The sequence below is a fragment of the Podarcis gaigeae genome (assembly GCF_964106915.1).
Source record: "Podarcis gaigeae genome assembly, chromosome: 4".
Taxonomy (NCBI): domain Eukaryota; kingdom Metazoa; phylum Chordata; class Lepidosauria; order Squamata; family Lacertidae; genus Podarcis; species Podarcis gaigeae.
Window position 1 is genome coordinate 10,986,688 of NC_139677.1, and position 22,071 is coordinate 11,008,758.

At 44.6% G+C, this 22,071-nt stretch overlaps 1 protein-coding gene and 2 long non-coding RNA genes across 5 annotated transcripts; 2 read left to right on the top strand and 1 right to left on the bottom strand.

The window, feature by feature from the left end:
• Positions 1–6,427: 6,427 nt before the first annotated feature.
• On the top strand, positions 6,428–10,677 carry LOC310844107. Its single transcript, XR_014563939.1, has 3 exons — positions 6,428–7,494; positions 8,173–9,420; positions 10,241–10,677. It is a non-coding gene; the product is annotated as an uncharacterized lncRNA (long non-coding RNA).
• Positions 10,678–14,427: 3,750 nt separating this feature from the next.
• LOC310844096 (uncharacterized protein) lies at positions 14,428–17,610 on the bottom strand. Of its 3 annotated transcripts, XR_014563923.1 has the most exons (9): positions 17,537–17,610; positions 16,827–16,903; positions 16,391–16,422; positions 16,138–16,254; positions 15,941–16,019; positions 15,692–15,785; positions 15,309–15,585; positions 15,126–15,177; positions 14,428–14,909 (listed from the first exon to the last, which is right to left on the bottom strand). XR_014563923.1 is itself a non-coding variant. In XM_083737900.1 (7 exons), the coding sequence occupies exons 3-7, from the start codon at positions 15,779–15,781 to the stop codon at positions 14,884–14,886; spliced, it is 357 nt and encodes a 118-aa protein (XP_083594026.1). In that variant the 5' UTR covers positions 15,782–15,785; positions 15,941–16,019; positions 16,138–16,329; the 3' UTR covers positions 14,428–14,883. The 3 variants fall into 3 exon arrangements, 1 of the variants encoding a protein (XP_083594026.1); XR_014563924.1 differs by having other exon boundaries at positions 15,692–16,254; XM_083737900.1 differs by lacking the exons at positions 16,391–16,422; positions 16,827–16,903; positions 17,537–17,610 and having other exon boundaries at positions 15,309–15,413; positions 15,502–15,585; positions 16,138–16,329.
• On the top strand, positions 16,137–17,668 carry LOC310844139. The gene is made up of 2 exons (XR_014563981.1): positions 16,137–16,209; positions 16,322–17,668. It is a non-coding gene; the product is annotated as an uncharacterized lncRNA (long non-coding RNA).
• Positions 17,669–22,071: the final 4,403 nt, after the last annotated feature.

A 22,071-nucleotide genomic window follows, 5' to 3' on the forward strand; every position in this document is an offset into this window, starting at 1 on the left:
AAACCCATATACCTTGTTGAGTTTGATCCCACCAGAAGCAACATTTTTTACTGTATTGGACTTGAAAGATGCATTCTTCTGTTGCCGGCTGGCACCACAGAGCCAACCTATATTTGCCTTCCAGTGGGAAGACCCTTTGACAGGAACAAAAGGCCAGCTAACCTGGACAAGATTGCCCCAGGGATTTAAAAATTCCCCAACTTTATTTGGCACTGCCTTGGCGAGGGATCTAACAAGTTACCCCTCAATACCGGGAGAAAAGGTGGTTCTGCAATATGTAGATGACCTTATATTAGCGGCAAAGGATTTTAATACCTGTAAAGAAGGGACAGAGGAACTGCTCCACTTGCTCTGGGAAGCTGGCTACCGAGTTTCCCAGAAAAAGGCACAGTTATGTTTAGAAAAGGTCAAATATTTGGGCTTTGACATCTCACACCAACAACGAGCATTGAGACCAGAGAGGAAAGAAGCTATTTGCCTTATCAAGGAACCTACCACAAGAAAACAACTTAGAGGATTCCTGGGAACAGCAGGGTTTTGTAGACTATGGATACCTGATTTCAGCAGTCTGGCCAAGCCCTTACATGAAAGCACTCGAGGTGCAGAAAAGGACCCATTCGTATGGGGACCTGAGCAGAAACAAGCCTTTTTAGTTATCAAACAACGACTTATGGAGGCCCCAGCCCTTGGATTGCCTAATTCGGAAAAACCCTTTCAGCTGTATGTACATGAACAGAATGGGATTGCAGCTGCAGTCCTGACCCAGAGATTAGGAAGTTGGAACCGCCCAGTAGCTTATTTGTCTAAACAATTGGACTCAGTAGCAAAAGGATGGCCTCCATGCCTAAGGGCAGTAGCGGCCACTGCAAGCCTTGTCAAAGAAGCTGATAAATTTACCTTCGGCCAGACGATGTATGTGAATGTACCTCATGCTGTTCTGACACTCATGGAATATAAGGGTAGTTATTGGCTAACGAACCCAAGGATGGCTAGATACCAAGGCCTATTGTGTGAAAATCCCAGGATTCATCTACGAGTAGTGAATATGCTCAATCCAGCGACTTTCCTGCCCCTACCAGAGGTAGATGATGAGGAATCACATGATTGTCTCCAAGTAATGGATGAAGTTTATTCCAGCAGACCTGATCTGAAAGATGAACCATTGAAAAATCCAGATGTTGTATATTATACGGATGGTAGCAGTTACCTTCATGAAGGTGCCAGACGAGCAGGATATGCTGTGGTCACCAATGAGGAAGTTGTGGAAGCTGAAGCTTTGCCTGCTGGCACATCAGCACAAAAGGCTGAACTTATAGGCTTAACTAGAGCTCTGCAATTGGCAGCTGGATGTAAGGCAAACATCTATACTGATTCTAAATATGCCTTCTTAACCCTGCATGCACATGGAGCTCTATGGAAAGAAAGAGGTCTAATAGGAGCCCACGGGAAGGCCTTGAAATATGGACCTGAAGTAGAAATCCTGTTAGAAGCAGTATGGGCTCCAGAACAGATTGCTGTAATGCACTGCAAAGGTCATGGACGAGGAAGGGATCCAATAACCAGAGGAAATCATGCTGCTGACAAAGCAGCCCGAGAGGCAGCCCAAAAGCCTGTGGGAGGATTTATAGCAGCCCTCATACCAGAGGTAGTTCCAGAAGAAGTTAAACCTCACTATACCCCAGAAGAGAGGAAGTGGGCTGAACAGGAAGGAGCGGTTATGAAGGACGGTTGGATGATCCTGCCGGACAATAGGATTTATGTACCTCATCATCTAGCAGGCACAATTGTAAGAAATTATCATGAATCTACTCACCTTGGCGGTACTGCAACCAGAGAGAGTCTCAGTCGGAAGTTGTATATTATTAATCTATCACAATTAGCAACTTGCATTTCACAGAAATGTGTTCTTTGTGCTAAAAACAATCCCAGGCAGGGACCAGTACAACCTCCTGGAATTCAACATGTGGGATATGTCCCCATGGAAAGTCTAATTGTGGACTTCACAGAGCTGGTCCCTTCTAAGGGATTCAAGTATCTCCTTGTGTTTGTAGATACTCTTACCGGATGGGTTGAAGCTTTTCCCACCCGAACTGAAAAGGCACGAGAGGTAACTAAGAGACTCCTCACTGAATTGATCCCAAGGTTTGGATTACCTAGATGCATTGGAAGTGATAATGGGCCAGCGTTCATTGATCAAGTAGTACAAGATGTATGTCGAGTCCTACAAGTAAAATGGAGACTGCATGCAGCATATAGGCCTCAGAGTTCAGGGAAAACTGAAAGAATGAATCGGACTCTGAAAACCCAATTGGCAAAATTAACCCAGGAAACGGGATTGGGATGGGTAGATGTGTTACCCATAACACTGTTTCGTGTTCGGTGTGCACCCACAAAAAGACTTAAGTTGTCACCTTTTGAGCTCCTGTATGGGAGACCGCCCTCCTTTGTTCAGGATATTCCAGCTGACCTTAAACAAATAGGAGATCATGTGACACAGGGACAAGTGCAATCTCTCTCCCGTGTTTTTGTTTCTCTTAACAGGTGGGCTCTCGAACGCACGCCGTGCAGCATTGCCGAGCCGATTCATCAGTTCCAGGCTGGCGATAGCGTATGGGTGAAAGAGTGGAAACGTGATCCACTTGCACCAAAGTGGCGTGGACCTTACACCGTCTTGCTCTCTACTCCAACAGCGGTGAAGGTAGCTGAGGTGACCCCCTGGATTCATCACTCTCGTTTGAAGAAGTCCGAAGGCAGTTGGACGTGCAAAGGTGACCCCTCTAATCCTTTAAAACTAACTCTCTCCAAAAACCCCTGTATCTAGCCCTACCGGGAACGGGCTAGGTCACGGGCAACATTTGACGACCGGCCTGCTGCAGCCACAACCTGGAAGCTGGCTGACCTGCGCACGCCTGAAGCTTGAGGAGCGTCTGAACCAGCGACTGTGAACGGAAAGATTCTCTAATACAATTGATTGACTGCCCCCTTGTGGAACAATTATCAGAGATATTACTCATTGGGGATCCTCGGGATATATGTTTTGGTCTTGGTGGTACCCCATTTCTGTCACTGGGGGAATTATATTGGGGCTAATAATTATTTGCTATCACAATAAGGTAATCTTTTGTGGAAGGAATGCATATACTAGACATCAACATGATTTTATTATTAATCCTGATCCCTTGGGAAGGGGAAGGGTCCTTGAATCTGACCAAATTGGCTAAATATGGATTCAGCCATGACCACAATATGTGGGTAGGCTTAGCTGAGATGGTAGCCAATGTTGCAAATAGGACCAATTGCCTTGTTTGCTCTCTTGGGCCAGATGATTCAGAGGGAGGTATGCCCTTATTACCGATACCATTAGATGCCATTGGTATGGTAAGCGAAATGCCACACCAAACAGAAATACAGAATTTCCCCGGATGGAACTCAACTAAACCATTACGAGTTATACCTGTACAAGGGGAATTCTGTGTACATAAATCATCAGATGCAGCTGATTCTCCCATGATAGGCTCTTCTCATTGTCACTATACTTGGGATTATATTAAGAATAGTCATACCTGGGCACACGGTACTACCTATCGAACTCGGAATACCTTGCCCTGTGCACCTCCTTTTATTCACGCATGGAAAGTGGTGTGGAACATAACTGTGACAGAAAAAGGCAATCTAACATACTGCACTGTGAACTCTCTACCTCTTTTGGTATTTCGCTTTCTGTACTCCACGTACCAAAAACCTCAGACCCGATGGTTGTGGTGGATATGTGGAGAATGGGCATACAAAAAGCTCCCTTCCAAATGGAGTGGGACTTGTTTCTTGGGTTGGGTATTACCACCAATGTGGATTATGCCCACTAGTTCGGCCAGGCGAACACGAAGGAATGCTGATATTTCTCATATAGCAGGAGGAAGTACCCAAAGTTGGAGCGGTACTGATGATTGGCCGCCAGAGCGCATTATAGCCTATTATGATCCTGCCTCCTGGAATCCTGGTGAGCTCATACAAGGGGCACGGGATCCTATTTATAATCTAAACAGAATAATTCGATTGCAAGCAGTAGTGGAACTTGTAACCAATGCAACGGCCCAGAGTTTGAGACTTATTGCACAACAGTTGGATGAAAGTAGAGCCGCCATTTTGCAGCTGAAAATGGGAATGGATTATGTACTTGCCAGGCAGGGAGGCCTATGTGGAGTCTTGAACTTGACAGGGAATGCCTGTTGCTTTAACATTTCAGATAATGGTGAGGCAATCCGTGTGTTGGCCACAAAGATGGAGAATATAGCACATGTCCCAGTACAAACATGGGAAGGATGGGATATGGGATGGCTCACCAATTGGTTACCTAATGTCACAGGACTCAAAGGGATACTATTGTCTTGCTTGTTTTTCTTGACAGTAGTGGTAATGGTTTTGTGTATGATGCCATGTATCATTTCATGTTTTAGAAGTACAATTAGCAAGATGGTTTCAAATGAAACTCTACCTCATATCATGGCCCTATACAGAGCTTTACCTCAGGAATATGATGAAGGTCAAGCTATCAAGGACACTTGGGATGAAGGTCCTTGAGCTTGAAAGGGGGGAATGTGGCATTTGAATATAGACTGCATTTTTAATCAAGACTTATATTGGCTTATATCTTGATCAGGTTCCTAAATTAAATGGGCTTAGATTTTCAAATGTTTCATGCCAGGCAGAAAGAACCTTGGCAAGAGGTTTTTCTCCTAAGACAAGGGGGCCCCACTGATTTATAGCAGAAAAACAATTCTCAAAGTCATAAAAAAGGGAGAATTACATATGCTGCCCCAAGGCTGAAAAAACACAATTAAAGGCAAGGGTAAATAGTAAAATAATACCAATGTGCCTCCCAGTAAAATGAGCCAGATCTTCTTTCTAAGGTTGAAAGGCCAAGAGCAGTGAAAAAGGCAACTGGCTTGGCTAGCATAAAAGAGAGCATTTTTGGGAAATTTTCTAAATGTTGGGAAGAGCTAATGGGAGAAGCATCTAGCTGGCTGGGAAAGGAGGGGGAAAGGGGGGAGGTGTAAACTGAAGAGGCTTCTTTTTAAAAGCTGTTTTTTACTGAGTTCCTTTTTACTTTACAAAGGCTTTATTCTTTTAAAAGGCTACCTATGATAAGTGAATGAAATATATTAGCTTAAATATATTGGCTTAAATGTAATTATGCAAAGGATTTAAGGAATGCTAGATTCTTATTTCATATGGTTGTAAGAGTTGTATTTATCCTGAAATTAAGTCAGCCACCAGCCTAGCCCCCCTGCTAGACAGAAGACGCCATCCAAGCACTCTTGATATATATGGTTGTCAGGCATTTGTTTAGAAACTTTCAAATGAAGGAAATCTTTCAATATTGATGTGAAACTCAAGATCCTTGACATCTGTTGAACATAAAAATGTAAGATTAAACATTTGTTTTAGAAGGCAATAGGGCAAGGAGGGCAAGAGGTGAGCTGGTAATTAAGATTCCATGTAAGATATATTATTACTTATTTGTCACATATATAGCTCTTTGTCTCCCTTATAAGGGCAAGGAAGTGGGTGTATCTTTTGTGGGTGTATCTTTTGTGATTGGTTCTACCAAACAGCCAATAGGAATTTCAACCAGGCTGATTGGACAGAGGCAGCCACAGGAGGAGCAAAGGGGGATGGATTAAGGGAATATAAGTGCTGGCCAGGATGGCAAGAGGCCAGGCCAGAGCTTGGTAACCATATACCACTGAGCCTCTCATTTATTTGTCTGACAAATAAATTATTATTTTAATTTCTCTATTGCTGCGTTGAATATTTCATTCCAGCTAAGCGTTAACCACAAGCAGGGTGCTACAGGAGAAGAGCTCAGCCAGCACCATTCCTCATGCACATGTTCTCTTACACTATAAATATAAAGCCCAAAGAGGGTATGTGTGAATACTGTTACCACCTGCGGGGCTTGGGAATAGGCAGTGGTCATGAGAAAGGTAAGATGGGTCAGAGGAAATTTTAAGAAACTTACGCACTGCAACTTTTACCTCCGAATCTTTATTTGAATATTCTTTTATGAGAAGTGGGATTTGGGGGGGGGGGGGGGACTACCGCAAGAAAAATAAATAAAAAGGGATATTGTTCTCTACGTATTAATTTCATTTTGCAAATTTCCAGAATCTTCCGTGCTGCTGTATTTTATTGGTATGTCCTGTTGAATGGAAGTTTTATAGATACATGTAAAAATAAAAATAAAGTTTAAATAGAATATTCAGAAAAAGTTTTGACTGAGCAACAAAGTGATTCAATTTCCCCAAAATGCACTGCTATCATCGTGGGTGGTGTGCATGTTATTTATTTATGTATGTAATGTATGTTTGCATGCATGCATGTATAGATAGATAGATAGATTACAGCCCCTGCTCCCTCAACCATTCAGTTACATAAAACAGTCTTAATCTCTTTGTCATCTTTTGCTGTCATTTCTATTGACGTAAGAGACTATTAAGTAGAGCGAGATGCAGCATTTAGACATGCTGCCTCTGGAACTAAGTGGTTTCACTGGAAATAGATGCCTCCCTCTCTCCCCTGATGGGAGAACCTATTTATGGTGCGAGCGGACAGCTTGGAGCTTCATACAAACACTGCTGTGAACTTGCAGCTTGCCATTTCGGAATGAATAACAAATACCTGAAAGCAAACAGCCAAGTATTGCCTGCCATTTCTTTTCATAGACTTGAAAAGGCTGAATGTCATCAGCCCACCCCACCTCACACACACATCCCAACACACAAATATCCCTTCCAGATCACTCTCAGCAAAGAAGGACAATATATAGTTATTTATTAACATTTATTAGGTGCCTTCTTACAAACACCCTAGGCCACATACAATCAATTGAATATAAAACTAAAAACATAACCATAAATGCAATCAATCCATTTGTAAGTATGGAGTATAGTTCTCCACACACACTTTTATTTTATTTTAGCATTATTTCTTCCAACAGGTTTCAGGGGCAAAATAAATGCAACATTCTGACACACGTGTCCTATGCACAGTTGTTTTCTTTTTTAATGCCATCAGTTTCTTTCATGGCCCCACAAACCCTACCCACAAACACAATGCTCCCCTCCTTGTTTGGGCTCAAGTATCACCCATTGCAGATTTAAGATTACTGCCCCTCTCATCCTAAATCCCTTTGTTTTGGAAGCTGTTGGGTTTTTCTTACAAGGAAAGGGGAGCCCCTAGTGGCTTGAATCTTAAGTTGCTAACGCAAAGGCAAACTGCAATTGCTGTTTCTGACTCCTCTTCCCCCTCTGAATGAAAAATGAGAAAAGATAACATCCAGGAGTTTGGGGCACCCTCGTTCAGTTATCGTGCCATGTGCATCCGACAAGCCGAGACGACTTCAGCCTCAATCCCTTCTGCTCTTTAAGATGCACATTCCTGGGGTTCAGTGGCATAGCATGCAAAATGGTTAGGGGTGCAGAATTTCAACACCCAGTGCTGTCTCAGTACAGTGGTACCTTGAGTTACAGACGCTTCAGGTTACATTCGCTTCAGGTTACAGATTCCACTAACCCAGAAATAGTGCTTCTGGTTAAGAACTTTGCTTCAGGATGAGAACAGAAATCGTGCTCCAGTGGCACAGCAGCAGCAGGAGGCCCCATTAGCTAAAGTGGTGCTTCAGGTTAAGAACAGTTTCAGGTTAAGAACGGACCTCCAAAACAAATTAGATAGATAGATGATAGATAGATAGATAGATAGATAGATAGATAGATAGATGATAGATAGATAGATAGATAGATAGATAGATAGATAGATAGATAGATAGATAGATTTATTGTCATTGTCCGTATATACACAGTATACACAACAACGAAAATCAAACACCCAAGACCGGATTCACATACACATTTGCACGTATCTCCAACACTCTCATCCTATTCAGACATAATCTATTAAAACATAACATAATCCAGAATATAACATAACCTATTAGAAGCATAGCATAACCTAAAACCTATCTCATTCCTTACTACTCACTGCTTGCTATTTCTTACAACTGGCCCTGAGATCATTATTTAGTGCAATCAGAGCTCTTGGATAGAAACTATTCAGAAGGCGTGTGGTTCTTAACCTGAGGTACTTAAGTACTTAACCTGAGGTACCACTGTACAGCTGTGCACTTCCATTGCTGAGCTCCATTGAAAATGTGAACCAGGAAGTGACCTCTCTAGAAAACAGAATGACTTTTCTTTTCTTATCTTTGCAGCTGCGATCTCTGGGTGAGACAGACACTGTTAGGCTGCATACCACATCCATTTCCCTCCTCACCACTGTGTGGCCCTGGGCACTGCCAACCTATACTACGCCCCTGCCTAGGTTTGAAAATCTTACAGCAGAGATGAGAAACCAAATATTGTTTGACTCCAAAGGTGAGAGGAACTGTGGTCTAGCAACATCTGGAGACCCACAGGTACTGCATACATGATCTATGCCAGAGAATAACCCAAGCCATTCATGGCTGGAGATCAAGCGCCGTAATCAAGACATCCCTATCTAGGTAAAGGAGTTCACACTTGTGGACCCTATTCTCTCAGGCCAGGGTGCGGCAGACAGGTTTCAAACAGAGAGGTCACTTTAAAACATGGACTCACATACATGCATGCCTTGAGGGGGGGGCACAATTTATTCTCTTTGTCGATGAAAGATTACCCCATGATTAAAATTAGGTAAGGCCCACTAGGAGTCAAATACAATTGTTTTGACCCATTGTCAGCCAGTTAGGTACCACTGGATAGATCCTCCATCATCAGAAACAGGAAAGTAGCCTGCAACATAGGCAAGCCTGTCTAAAGAAGAAGAGGAGCAATATTACATAGTCAAACTAGGAAACACATGAAATGTTAAGAAATGCACTGATAAAAGCTGGGGGTGCCAAGAGTTGTGGCTCCAGATACTGCTTGCGGGTTTGGATAGATTGGCACCTGTGGCATTCGTACGGAGCCCCCGGTCGTCTCACGGACTATTGACCCATACACCATTAATCCGCTGCCACCAACCAGGTCCTCCCAAATAAATAACTTAGTCTCAGTCAGATTCTCAAGTTAACAAATAAGAGTGTAGTTTATTGCAGACACAAACTTTAGCTGCATTCCAAACGTTGTTACTCTTTACCTTCTTAGTCTTATTTTATTCTGTCTTTATCTTTTCTACCTGCCCTTGATAGGCCTGCCTGCCACATACCCAATATACACTTACTACGAGGGCAAGGGTTAACACCATCACACAAGAACCAATTGCACTAACTGTCTATTTCCAACTGCCGGCCAACTGCTTTTCCAACTGCCTTTCCCAACCAACCAACCCAGTGAAACCAACCAACTACCCACACCCAAACCTTGGGCTAAGCCGTTTTATAAACAGGTAGGCTCTGCCTCCGGCTTCCCTATTGGTATACATTTTAACTCTTCCTCTCCTCCCTGTACAGACATTTTCAAACAAACGGGCAAACGCCACATCACCACTTCCCCCCTGGTGGTATTCATTACATGGGTGTAGCCAGAGGGCGGGGCAAATCAAGTAAATAAATAAAAAGACTTAACTAAAAGTAGAAATAATCATAATATTTGAAACTGAAATGCTTGCTGAGGTCACTTGAATGATGGCATGGTGCATTCAGGCAACCTGCCTGAGCAATAGGCATGGCTTCTGCAAACTGGTCAATCACGTCCCATGTAGCTCAGTCCTAGCTCCCCCCACCCCAAAAAAATATCCTGGCTACACCCATGATTCATTGTTTATAGACAGTTCGATTTGGCTCATTCTACTTTGATGGCTTTGTATACATTATTGACTTAAAACATAGCTAGGTCGTTGTTTCTTTCAATTCAGGTCAAAGCTGGTTTGGGGGAGGGGGACATATCAAAAGGCAGGATTTCATAAGAAAAGGCAGGAGAGATACAGGATAAGTGGCTAATGTTGTGTGTACAGCGCTTCTCTAACTGGCGGTGGGAGTGGATTGGATGCAGAGTAAACAGAAATGCACATCTCAGAGGTGGTGATGGGTTGAGTTTAGCTATGCTGCTTCAAATTACTCTAATCAATACCAAGCACCTGTAAGTGCACTTGAAATGATTTTGAAGCAAAATATTTATCATGCACTTACGGGGGGGGGGAGCTTCTGGAGCTCTAATCTTAGATGTCTGATGATATTTACAGAACTAACAGGTGTCTTCTTTTTCAGCTGAAATGGGAAAAACACGCAGAGAGGCCAGCATTGGGATTAGAAAATAGAGCAATTTGCTTCTTCACCTTCTTTCACTTTGGCACAGAGCAGAGCACAGATTAACTCCTTACAGTCCAGGATGGTAAAAAGACTGGTGTAATAAATACGATCGTGTTCATTTGGTTGTGAAGACATTTGTGGCTGCAAAACCAGGCTGGACTTTTACAAACTAGGTTTAGAGGGAAGGGCTTTCAAGTCTGCAATGTGTCTGTAGGAAGACGACTACATTCCCAGCGCCAGAGGAGTGCCGTGATGTTCAGAAAAGGCTGGTTTGATGTGCCACATTACTTTTTCAACAGCAGTTTTCTTTCTGCATCTTAATAGAAAATCCCTGTCCTTGAAATGAGATGAGTAATTGGTGTTAAACCCGAGAAATAAAAATGTAAATAATCCCCTATTATGACTCTTACAATAACAGAACATGACACTGGGGCAAGAAATGTGGCGGCTGGATTAAAGATGAAGAGGATTCATATCTTTCTTCAACCCAACAGGCTCATCTTCTCATTCACCTGAATCATGGAAGGAGAGGTACAAACTCGAAGGGCTACTTCCCAATGCATAGTTAGGCAAATAGTGACTGGGGGTCCTTCCAGATTATCTGTTTATTGAACATACAACCTGATTTGTTTGCAGGGAGATTAGATACCATTGTGTCAAAGCAAGCATTATCCTACATTTTCTATGTCAGAAAAAAAATCTGGTCTATTGGGAAATTTCCATCAACTTGTGTCTCCAAAAATTTTTACACATCACCTTAATAAAAAAACCTTAATAAATATTATTATTTTTTAAAAAAAATTACACATCACTTGGGTGAACTAATGCCAGTGTACTGGAAGAAGCAAAGATCACCAGTGTCAAAGCAATGATTCTTCAACATCAATTTTGTTGGACTGGTCATGTGAGGATGTCTGATGATCATCTTCCAAAGCAACTACTCTATTCTGAACTTAAAAATGGAAAGCATAATGCCAGTGGTCAACAAAAGAGGTTGAAAGACTCTCTCAAGGCAAATCTTTTAAAAATGTAGTATAAACACCGACAACTGGGAAACACTGGCCTGGGAGCACTCCAATTGGAGAACAGCTTTTACCAAAGGTGTCATGGACTTTGAAGATGCTCAGGACAAAGGGAGAAACGTGCTAAGAGGAAGTCATGTTTGGCAAACCATCACCGTAATCAACTTCTGCCCGGAAACCTATGTCTCCACTGTGGAAGGACGTGTGGATCCAGAATTGGCCTCCACAGTCACTTACGTACTTACTGTTAAAACTGTGTTTATGGAAGGCAATCTTACTCGGCTACAAGTGGTCACCAAAGAAGAAGAAGAAGAGATATCATTGTGTCAAGCATTGTCCTACATTTTCCACATCAGAAAAAAGTCTGGTCTATTGGGGAAGCAGGTTTGTTGTGCAAAACCTCCCAATCAGCTATGGGGCAAGGTGAAAGTGTCATCATGTGATTGAATCCCACCCCAAAATTGTGACAATCTGGGAGTGCTCTCAGAGTGTCCTTTTGTAGTCAGGGATATCTCCCCATCTGTGTACAGTGCTTTATAAATGATGAAGGACTGGCTGACAATTATAAGAGGCAGGACCTTTTCAGTGGTATACAATTGGTAAAGAATTAGCCTTCTCCTTGCTATCATTTAGGTCAGCTCAAAAAACTGTTTTTAAAATAATAATTCAGGATTGCTTTCAGTGAGCGGTTGAATTGCTTTCCTAACACTGAAAGGGATGAATGCTGTAGAAAGAATTGAAAGATCTTGCTGTTGTGGTTGCAGTTGCTTTATATTTTATATGGTTCTTCATAGTTTTAGATGTTGTAAGCCGCTGGGGGAAATATTGATTTTAAACAGCATATAGAAAATTTAGAGGGGACAGGCATCAGAAAATAGGAACAGTTTGGACTCTGGATAGTTGCATACTGTATGTAGCTTTTAAAGGGGGAAGAACATTCATGGACTTTCTGTTTTGACTCAGATAATTGCTGCAAAGGGGGGGAGGCAAGAGATTTTTGGAACGGGAAGGACCCCAGCTTGTCAGACTCTTGGGTTTTCATGATCAGCATTTGTTTTGAAGAAGTAAAAAATAAATGGGGAAGCTTTGGTGGTGCAACTGGGCAACCTGGCAAATAACAGAACTAACTGAGGAAATGCTGGTTTTTGGAACTGCGGTGAGTTTCACAAGTTTAAACAGGAACCTTTCTGTTAAGCCACCCCCTACCTATTGTCTGGTCGGATTAAAAAAAGAAAAAGGCTTTTGGCGGAGAAATGTATATAACATCCCATAATCTTGCAGTCCAAGTCATCCTGAAACAGGTTAAGCTAAAAGTGGAGACAGCATGGCGGAGATGAGGAAAAATATCTTGGCTCTTGCACAGCCCCCATTCATTTTAACTTGAGCTGAAGCATTTCCTGGTGGCTGTGCCTGCTTATTCAATAGCTTTTCAAAGTGACATCTTTAGATTTTCTGCCTCAGGTGCCTTGAAGCCAAAGGGTTGCCCTGCTATTTAAACATATTCTGTCCAGTCCTATCATGGTGGGATAACGTGACAACTTCCTTATCTGCTGTTCTTTCAGTCAACCTTTTGAACCTTCCATGAGATCTTCAGTCTTCTTATCTCCAGGTTAAACACACCTGCTTCCTTCAATGTAACTTCGGGTTCAAGACGATTTATCAGCTTCTGAGATCTCTGCAGCTCTCACTATCTGTGCAGATGCTTCTATGAAACAAATCTGATCATCTGTTCCAGACATAGCAATGGCAAGTGGAGCAGTCCATCTTCTCTAAAAATCAATGAATTGGGCTGTATTGTGACATACAACAAGGAGGAGCTTGAATTTTTGAGTGCTGGCATGCGTAAGACATTCCTTGCCCAGACAAAACTCTTTGCAAGCATAAGCAGCCTTAAAACCACACTTCCATTTTTTATTTTTTTATTTTTAAAAAAGAGTGAGTGGATTTAGCTATGACACATCCAATGACATATTGACCTATTGCCCCTCAGTCCATCTTAACTTTTACTTTACCAGCTGGCGCTACTTCCTTTAAAAAAAGAAACCACCCCATCCTTTAATTAGTGGTACAACACATTTCTTGTTAAAAATACTTTTAGAAAAATTAAATATATCCATTAATTTTTTTATTTAATTCTTGGTTTCTTCCCTTGCCAGACAAACCTACAAATATATTTTTGCTATTCTTTGAAGCATCTTGTTCTGCCTACTGTTGGAGTGGTTTGAAATAAAAATAGCGTTTTAGGCAAAATGTTCATTTTTATAACCAAAATTCTTCCAATTAGAGGGAGTTTCGTTCTTCCCCATAACTCAAGATTTTTTCTTATATCTTTACATGCCTTTACATAATTATCTTGAAATATATTGGAGTTTTTCGCTGTTAAGCATATTTCCAGATACTTCACCTTTTTCTCAGTTGTCAGCCCACTGGCCATCTGCCACTCTTCTTTTGCCTGTGCATCCATATTTTTCACTAAAACCTTAGTTTTAGTTGCTTTAAGACCTGCAATGTCTCCATATTTCCTTCTTTCCTCCAGTAACTTAGGTACACTTGTCAATGGTTCTTCTACAGAAAACACCACATCACCCGCAAAGGCTTTTATCTTATAATTCCGTTGGCCCACCCATATCCCCCTTATGTCAGAATTATTTCTTATCCTCCGCACCAACACCTCTAGGGCTGATATAGATTGAAGCAGTAATAGGGGGCACCCTTGCCTTGTCCCCTTCTATACCTTACATTTTTCCTGTAATGGCATTATTTACAATCAGGTTTGCAGTTTGATCTGTATAAATTGCCTTAATTCTTTTTATGAATATGACTCCTAATTCCATTTTTTTCTAATAACTTAATCATAAATGACCAAAAGCAAAAAACAAAAAATTCAACAGGGACTAATCTAAGGTTCTGCACTTTGGCAGAAAGAACCAGCTGCACCAATATAAGGTGAGGGATACCTGGTTTGCTAGTTGTACGTGGGGAAAGGATCTCGGGGTCTTAGTGGACCGCAAGCTTAACATGAGTCAACCTGAGAGTGATGCAGCAGCAAAAAATGCTCATGCTATTTTAGGCTGCAACAACAGAAAAGTGTCCAGATCAATGGAAGACAATAACACAATGAAATTCAGAACAGTAACAATTTACTGCAAGTTTATTCAAAATCCATTAAAAACTATTCAGTTTAAGTAATGCAAGAAAATCGATCAGCTTGATCCAGTGACACCAGAGAGAGCCATTTTCACTTGGAAGATGCAGCGAGCTTTTTTTCTCCTGCTCTGGACGGTAGTACTCGAACCAGTGGCTTCAGGATACAACAAAGGAGATTCCGACTGAACATTGTTCAACAGAGGAATGGACTCCCCTGGAAGGCGATGGACTCTCCTTCCTTGCAGGTTTTAAAGCAGAGATTAGATGACCTTCTGTCATGGATTCTTTCTTTCTTGTTCTGCCCAATCTCAGTCCATATTTCATGGCTGGTTAAATCATCTGTCCCCCTCCTGATCTCAGCCCCTCTTCTTCTGCCAGTCTTTGGCCAATTGAGACGTCCAAATAGAGCAGCAATTCCTTCAGGAAGGAAAATCATAACTCCTCAATGATGATGTCATCTGGATGGAAAAGAATGAAGAAGAGAGAAAATCTGTTCAGTCCTCTCTGCTTCTTGTAGCTGGAGTCAGTCTGAGTGCTGTTCTCCAAGGCCAGGGGGGTAAGGCCTGCCAGGCAGGGAGCAGGTCCTGTAGGACTCCCAGCAAGAAGACCTGGGAGGTGTGTCTTGGGAAAACAAGAGACAAGGGAGTTCACTGTCCCCAAGGTGTGGGGCTTACCTTCTTTCAGATTTTTCCTGAAACAAGCCAGCTCCGGCCGAATTACTGTGTTCTGCAGAGGAAAGACAAACATGAGTCAGTTGACACTATGAACCCCACCCTGGATGGGTGTAAGAAAAGCAGCCCCACCCAGGAAGGATGGAAGCAACCAAAGAACTGAATACAGGAAGGCAAAATACTTACTCTTCGGTTCGGGAATCTTCGTGAAAGGGCCAGCAGCAGGGATATACTACTGGCCGCTAATTTCCTTTGGTCTTCACTCCCCAAAAGGGCGTAATATCGGAGGTCCTGCGGGATGAAAGAAATGGGACAGTCAGTTGGGTAAGGGACAGGGGGGCAACCCTAAAACCACTCCTGATGCTATCAGGATACTTACGGTAAACAACTGGAGAAGGGTGCCAGTATTGGGGGCTTCTAGGAGGAGACCCCCCAGCAGGCTCTGGAATGGCCCCTTCAGTTCCTGTGGGAAAAGAGAGAAGAGAGGTTGAGTGCTGCTGGGTTAAATTTTGTAAGAGTGTGGGAAGAAGAAAGAGCTGTGCAAGGAGAAGTTAAAGCAGAGGACATACCTCTTTGTCCTTCTCTGCACTCCCCAGAACTGCCTCTGTTGTTCTATGGAGGATTGCACTCACCATAGAGGGATTGAAGTGGGGTCTCATAAAACTGGAGAGAGAAAGGGAAGGGGTTAGACACTGCCTCCTCCAAGTCTCCCTTGCACTCTTCTCCCTCCTGCCTGCTCTTGCCCACCCGAAGTTCTCCTGAAGTTCTGCCCCCCACCCACCCCCTGCAGCCCCGCCCACCTCAAAGACCCCACTCACCTCAACCGCAGGAGGGCCTCAAAGGCCAGGGCCAGGCTCGGGGGCTATCCCTGAAGTACTCCAAGTGGCCGAGGATGTCCTGGAAGAGAGCAGAGGAGGAAGGTCAGCTCCTTCCAGGAGTCTCCAGAGGACGGCTCCAATCCCAAACGCCAGCCCCTCCCTCCCCATGGGGGTCCCTCACACCACCCATCACTCACCAGAATGGCTTTGGCCGTCTCCTCCTTGGAGTACTTCAGGGTTCGGAGCCCCCTGAGCCGAGCTGCCTGGCAGTTCTGGATGACCCCCAGGAGATAGAGCTGATCTTTGTCTAGCAGCTGAAAGGCAAAAGTCAGGCTGTCAGTTCCTTGTGGGGGGAGGGCTCCTCCGCACCTGAGAGTGCAGAGTGGAGTGCAAGAGGGGGGGGCAGGTCTGAGGGATCCCCTCCCTGCTCTCGTTTTATCCAATACTCACCGCAACGGAAGGGATGTGGATCCCCAGCACATCTGCAAAGTGAAGGGCATGGGGACAGGTGAGTTCCTCCCTGAGCCCCTTGCAAGGCTTTTCCAAGAGTTTTCTCCTGGATTCCAAGTCCTACTACTACTGAAGAAGAACACCCCAGGCCTTGGGGGCCAATCCTGACCTCCTGCCCCCAGAACATGGCTCCCCAGGGAAGCTGCCCCTCCCACTGACAACTGCCCCCCTGCCTCGCCCCACAGCCCATTCCCCTGCTTCCTCCATCAGACCCCACGAAATGGGGTGGTTGCTGGGGGGGGGGGTTGGGTTTCCAGATGCTGTCACAGATAGGCCGGTTGGATCCAGCCGTCTGGCTCTGTGCATCTTTTTACTAGATGCCCCCCTAGTCCTTTCCTGCCCTCCTCCATCCCCAAAAGGAGGGCCACTTCCTCACCTGACACCGTGGGCTGCTCCAGGACTTCCAAGGGGGCCACCTTATTGCAGCAGATCAGGCGCCTTAAGCACCTGAACCTAGAAGAGACGAGCAGAGAGAGCGACTCAGAAACTGCAGCCCCAATTCGTGTGTGTGTGTGTGTGTGTGTGTGTGAGGAGGGGCGTCTGACCCAATTCCTGCCACCTCTCTACAGTTCTGTGACCTGAAAGGTCATCGCCAGAGCTGGAAAGAGGCAGCCCAGAGCACGAATGGCTGGCAGAGAGAGAAGGGAGGCCCCAAGTGCTATGGGTTCAAGAGCTCCAGCCCAAAGGAAAGGCAAGCATTGCCAGCTGTTAAAGGGCTGCTCTGCCTCATCTTCTTAGGACAGCCCTGCCCTTCCTTTTGAGGGAGGAGACCCCTAGGAGGGTCCTCCAAGCATCAAGGTGTCCCAGAACAGGAGCAGAACATGAGGAAGGGGGTAGAGTCTTTCTTGGAGCCAGAGAGACCCCCAGGAAGGGGGAGAAGGCCAGTGTTGTAGGGCAGCTGGAGAGATGCAAAATGGAGCCAGGCAGAGGTGTAGTGGTTGGAGGGCTGGGCTGGGAGGACCTGGGAGAGCAGGGTTCAAATCTCCACTCAGCCATGAAGCTCCCTGGTGGACCAGAGAGCTAAAGCTGTGGAGCGGACCCAGGACTCACACCCCGCCCCCAGAAGACCAAAGGAATGGTACTTACAGTCTGCACATCTTCTTTACGAAAAATCCCCCCTCCTTTCTAAGCTAACTACCTAGCTAAAATTCCCACCCAAGCCTGATCCCAAACTCTGATCACACCCCCAAACCCAGCCCTAACCCCAAACCTAACCCCCACCCTAACCCTACGCTTACCCCTAACTATTCCTCTATAAACAAAAGTAATATATTCAAAAATGCACACAAATGCACACAAATATGCGCACAAATCTGCACACCAAAAAAGGTAAAATAAAAATAAAATAAAATAAAATAAAATGAATCAAAGAAAAGTAATAAATAAAAGAAAAAGAAAAATGGCAAGCAAACCTCTCCTCTTCTACAACCACCACCACCACTACCCCTCTCTCCTGACCTCTCCTCACTAACCCACAATGGCCGCCTGCAAGTCAGAGGCTTTTAAGGGAAGAGCAAGAGATGTCACAAAGGAGGGCAGGTCCTTGTCACCATGGCAACCCCTCCACCTGGACCTGGCCCCTCCTGAGAGGTGATGCTTCTCTGTCAGAACTTGGAGGCACCTTCTGTTCCGCCTGCAGCTGGGCTGCATCTTCTCTCGGCAGATTCATATCTGCATTTCACATCCTTCTTGCTGCAGCCCCTTTTCCAAAGGGAGACCATCCCCACATCCTTCAAGGCAGGCTAGGGGTCTCCATAGCGCAGGATTGGACCATCTGCCTTGGATGCAGGTCTTCTGTCCTGGGCAGCATCTCCGGGGTGGGGTGGGGCTGGGAATGTCCCCTCCATCTGAAATCCTCGAGGGCTGCTGCCAGTCAGTGCAGGCTAGTTGAAGAAGGATATTGAGCAGCTGGAAGGTGAGCAGAGGAGGGTGACCAGGATGATGAAGGGTTTGGAAACCAAGCCTGATGAGGAATGGTTGAGGCAGTTGGAAACCAAGCCTGATGTGGAATGGTTGAGGCAGCTGGGTATGTTTAGCCTGGAGAAGAGGAGACTGAGGGGAGAGAGGAGAGCCGTCTTCCAATATCTGAGGGCTGCATCAGGGAGCAAACTTGTTTTCTGCTGCTCCAGAGGGGAGGGCAGGAGAGGAGATTCGGACCAAACATTAGGAAGAACTTTCTGGTGGCAAGAGTCTCTGGGACAGTGGTGGACTCTCCTTCCTTGGAGGCCTTTAAGCAGTGTTAAGATGCCAATCGGTGAGGGATTCAGCTGCAGTTCGGGGAGCACATAGCACGGGCCTACTTTACAGGGTTGTTGTATTGGAGGGCAGGCGGGTGCGCGGGCGGCATGTAGGGAAGCCGGGAGCAGGGTTTGCTGGCCAGGCTCCTGAGGCGGTTTCCTGCCAGCTGCGTTCGTGGTCTCTCTGCATGCAAAATGAAGGCGTACAAATCTCAAGGGTGCCTCAGTATTTGTGTTGTATGTGTGTGTGTGTGGCTGTTCAGCGTTAGTCCCCAACATATATAGAAAGCTGAGGCAGAGGTGCCCAATTCTAGAGTAAATTTATGCTATGTAATTTTTATCAAAGGGAGATTTTGTAGGAGGCTGCAAGCCCAGGAAGCACAAGCGAGGAGAGCGCTCAGGGAAACTACCCTATCCCAGTGTTTTCTAAGACCTTTCTGCCCTTTAAATGTGGGTCTCCCAGTGTTTGGGAGATTGGTCTCAACAAGGGCCAGGGCCTTTTCAGTACTGGCCCCGACTTGGTGAAACACTCTGTCACAAGAGACTAGGGCCCTGCAGGACTGAACATCTTTCCGCAGGGCCTGCAAGACGGAGCTGTTCCGCCTGGCCTTTGGTTTGGACTCAGTCTGACCCTTATGTTTCCCTCCCCTTATGGTTTTGACCTATGGGCTACAATTAAAATGAGGCTGCATTTTAAATTATATTTTAACCTGTATTTTAAATTGGTTTTATTATTATTATTATTATTATTGTAATTTTACTGGTGTTAGCTGCCCTGAGCCCGGCTCTGGCCGGGGAGGGCGGGGTATAAATAAAAATTCATTATTATTGTTGTTGTTGTTGTTTGTTTGCTTTTTAAGAAAAAAAATGGTGCTGGAAATCACCATGAAGTTGTTACAATAAGTGCCACACTTTTAACATCGGGGGGGGGGGGGAGGTACTGCATACCCTTCAATACCTGGGCGGGGGAGCACTACACATGGTGGCCATTTCTGACTTTTCAAAGCTCGAAAATCCTTGCCTTTAAAGAGGAAAAGATTTGGGACAACACTGGGATAGGGAGGGTGTAATGCAGACGTCCCTCTATTAATGAGACAGGCCACACATTGCTCAGGTGTCAACAAGCCCCAGGATGCCGGACTAGGTGGCCTGATCCAGCAGGGATCGTCTTATGTTATCATGTTACTGTTAGGATCACCCTACTCTCATGTAGGACCCTGGTAGAGACACATGCCCGACTGGCATGTTCGCTTCTTCCTGGTCGGTCCTGTCTCCATCACTTCCCACTCTGTGGAATGAAAACATATAGCATCATGTGATAGACAACAATCCCATGACTGCAAACATGGAGAAAGAATCCTAACAGTCACAGTTTCATCCGTATGGTAAGGTGATATGTACTGCTGCTGCTGCAGTTTTGAAGAGTTAAAAGGTACGTTTCCCTATTTCGCCGTGTCCTGGTGTATTATAGGTTGCTTCCAGACAGGTGTTTATTGTGAGATTGGCACTGCTCTCGCATGCACACCCATGACAGCAGCATCAAAATGCTAGGCTGTGTTTCATTCCTTTTATATTCAGAATCACAGTTTTCACAGAAAATCAGGTAAGATAAAAACAACAACAAGAACCTGGGGCCAATGTCCCATTTGCAATTTCTGAATGGCCAGTTTGCAGTATTAAGCCCTCAGCTGGAAGCACCCCTAGATATTTCAGTTGCCACGCAAGTGGGGTGGGGATAGGGCAAGATGCAACAATATTGTGCATTTCAAATGTTTGTACATAGCGCTAGTAAAGGTGCAAGATCCTGCTGGTGGGTAAATGTGTATTGGAAGGTATATGCTTGAGGGTTTCCTATAAACATCTAGCTGGCCACTATGAAAACAGGATTCTGTTCCAGATGTGATTCAGCAGCGTAGTCCATTCTCCAGATGGGGAATTGTTATGTACTGAGTTGAATAGGATCCAAAAGGCAGCAGTCTGATTGGTCCTGGAACAATAGGGTCCAGAATGCAGCAGTCTGATTGGTCCACAGGAGCCACCCAATCCAGCTCCAGGTGGAAGTGAATCCGCAACCTGATTGGCCTACAGGTGAATCCCGGAATTAGCCAATCATGTGGTGCCCATTGTGTAAATAAGGTACATAAGCCGACATTCTGGGGGAACTTCCATTCCTCACTACTATGAGCTGAATAAAGAGCATGGAATCCACACTCGACTCTGAGTATATTTCAGGAATGTTACAGATTTCTGTTAAAACACAGCAAACGGAAGGAAAAAGGGGTGGCTTGCTTGCTTGCTTGCTTTCTAAATAGCTGAGCCTTCGGCCACAACACAAAGCGCTTTTGAAAGCTCCCCCCACCTCAGAAGCAATTTGTCAGGGGAAGTTCAAAGAAAAAGAAGCCCAAAGTCCCTTCCTCTGGCCACATGTAACCTAGGCAGACAGACAAACAGATATGTACAATATGTATAATGTTGCACTATATAACATATCTACATTTTATAGCGTTGTGACCTCAAACGGGAGGGAGCTAAGTTTGCATTAGAGTGCCCTCTGGTGGTAATAGACGATAGTGGCAGAATTTCGAAAAAACAGATTTGCCACCTTGATGTGGTAGAAGCAGCAAATCGGAGTCCCTAATGTGAATCTTTGACATAGGTGGTGTGCAGTCAGGATGTCTCGCTGGCTTAAATAGAAGCTGGGCTGGAGATGGAAGAAAGGGAACCAGATGAGGGAAAGTAATCCCATTTTCCGATTAAAATTCCTCCCCACTCCTCACATGGGGAAACCTAGTGTTATGGCAAGGGTGGGCAACTCCAGATGTTGTTGGAATACAGCTGCCATCTACGACTCCCAGACTTTAGGAGCAATGGTCCAGGATAGGGTTTTTTTAAAAAAAAAATTATGCTTGATCATAATACCAGGCATAATCTAGCCAAAGCTAACTAACTCCAGTGGGAGGGTTGAGTGAGTGCTTAACAGGAGTATTTTAATTACGAGCAAATAAAAATATCTTTCTTCAGTACATCATAATGACGTACAGCAGGGATGGATGATCTGTGGCTGTCTAGGTCAGCCTTCCCCAAGCATGTTTTGGTACTACAATTCACACCAGCCCCAGTCTGAATGGCCCAAATTTAGGGTTAGTGGGAGTTATGCTCCAGCAAAAGCTTGAAAGCCACGTATTTCCCACCCCTGGTGTGTAAAGAAGGCAGGCAGTTCCTTTGGAACATCATCTCACCTGTTTTCGCCACCCTCTTCTCCGCGGTTGCCTTTGTGTTCTGATTTCAAGCTAGCGTTTTAAATTTAAATTGACTATAGCAGCAGCAACATAAACGAGGGGAAATGTTCTACAGCTAGGTCACACATTTGAGATCTGCCTTGCT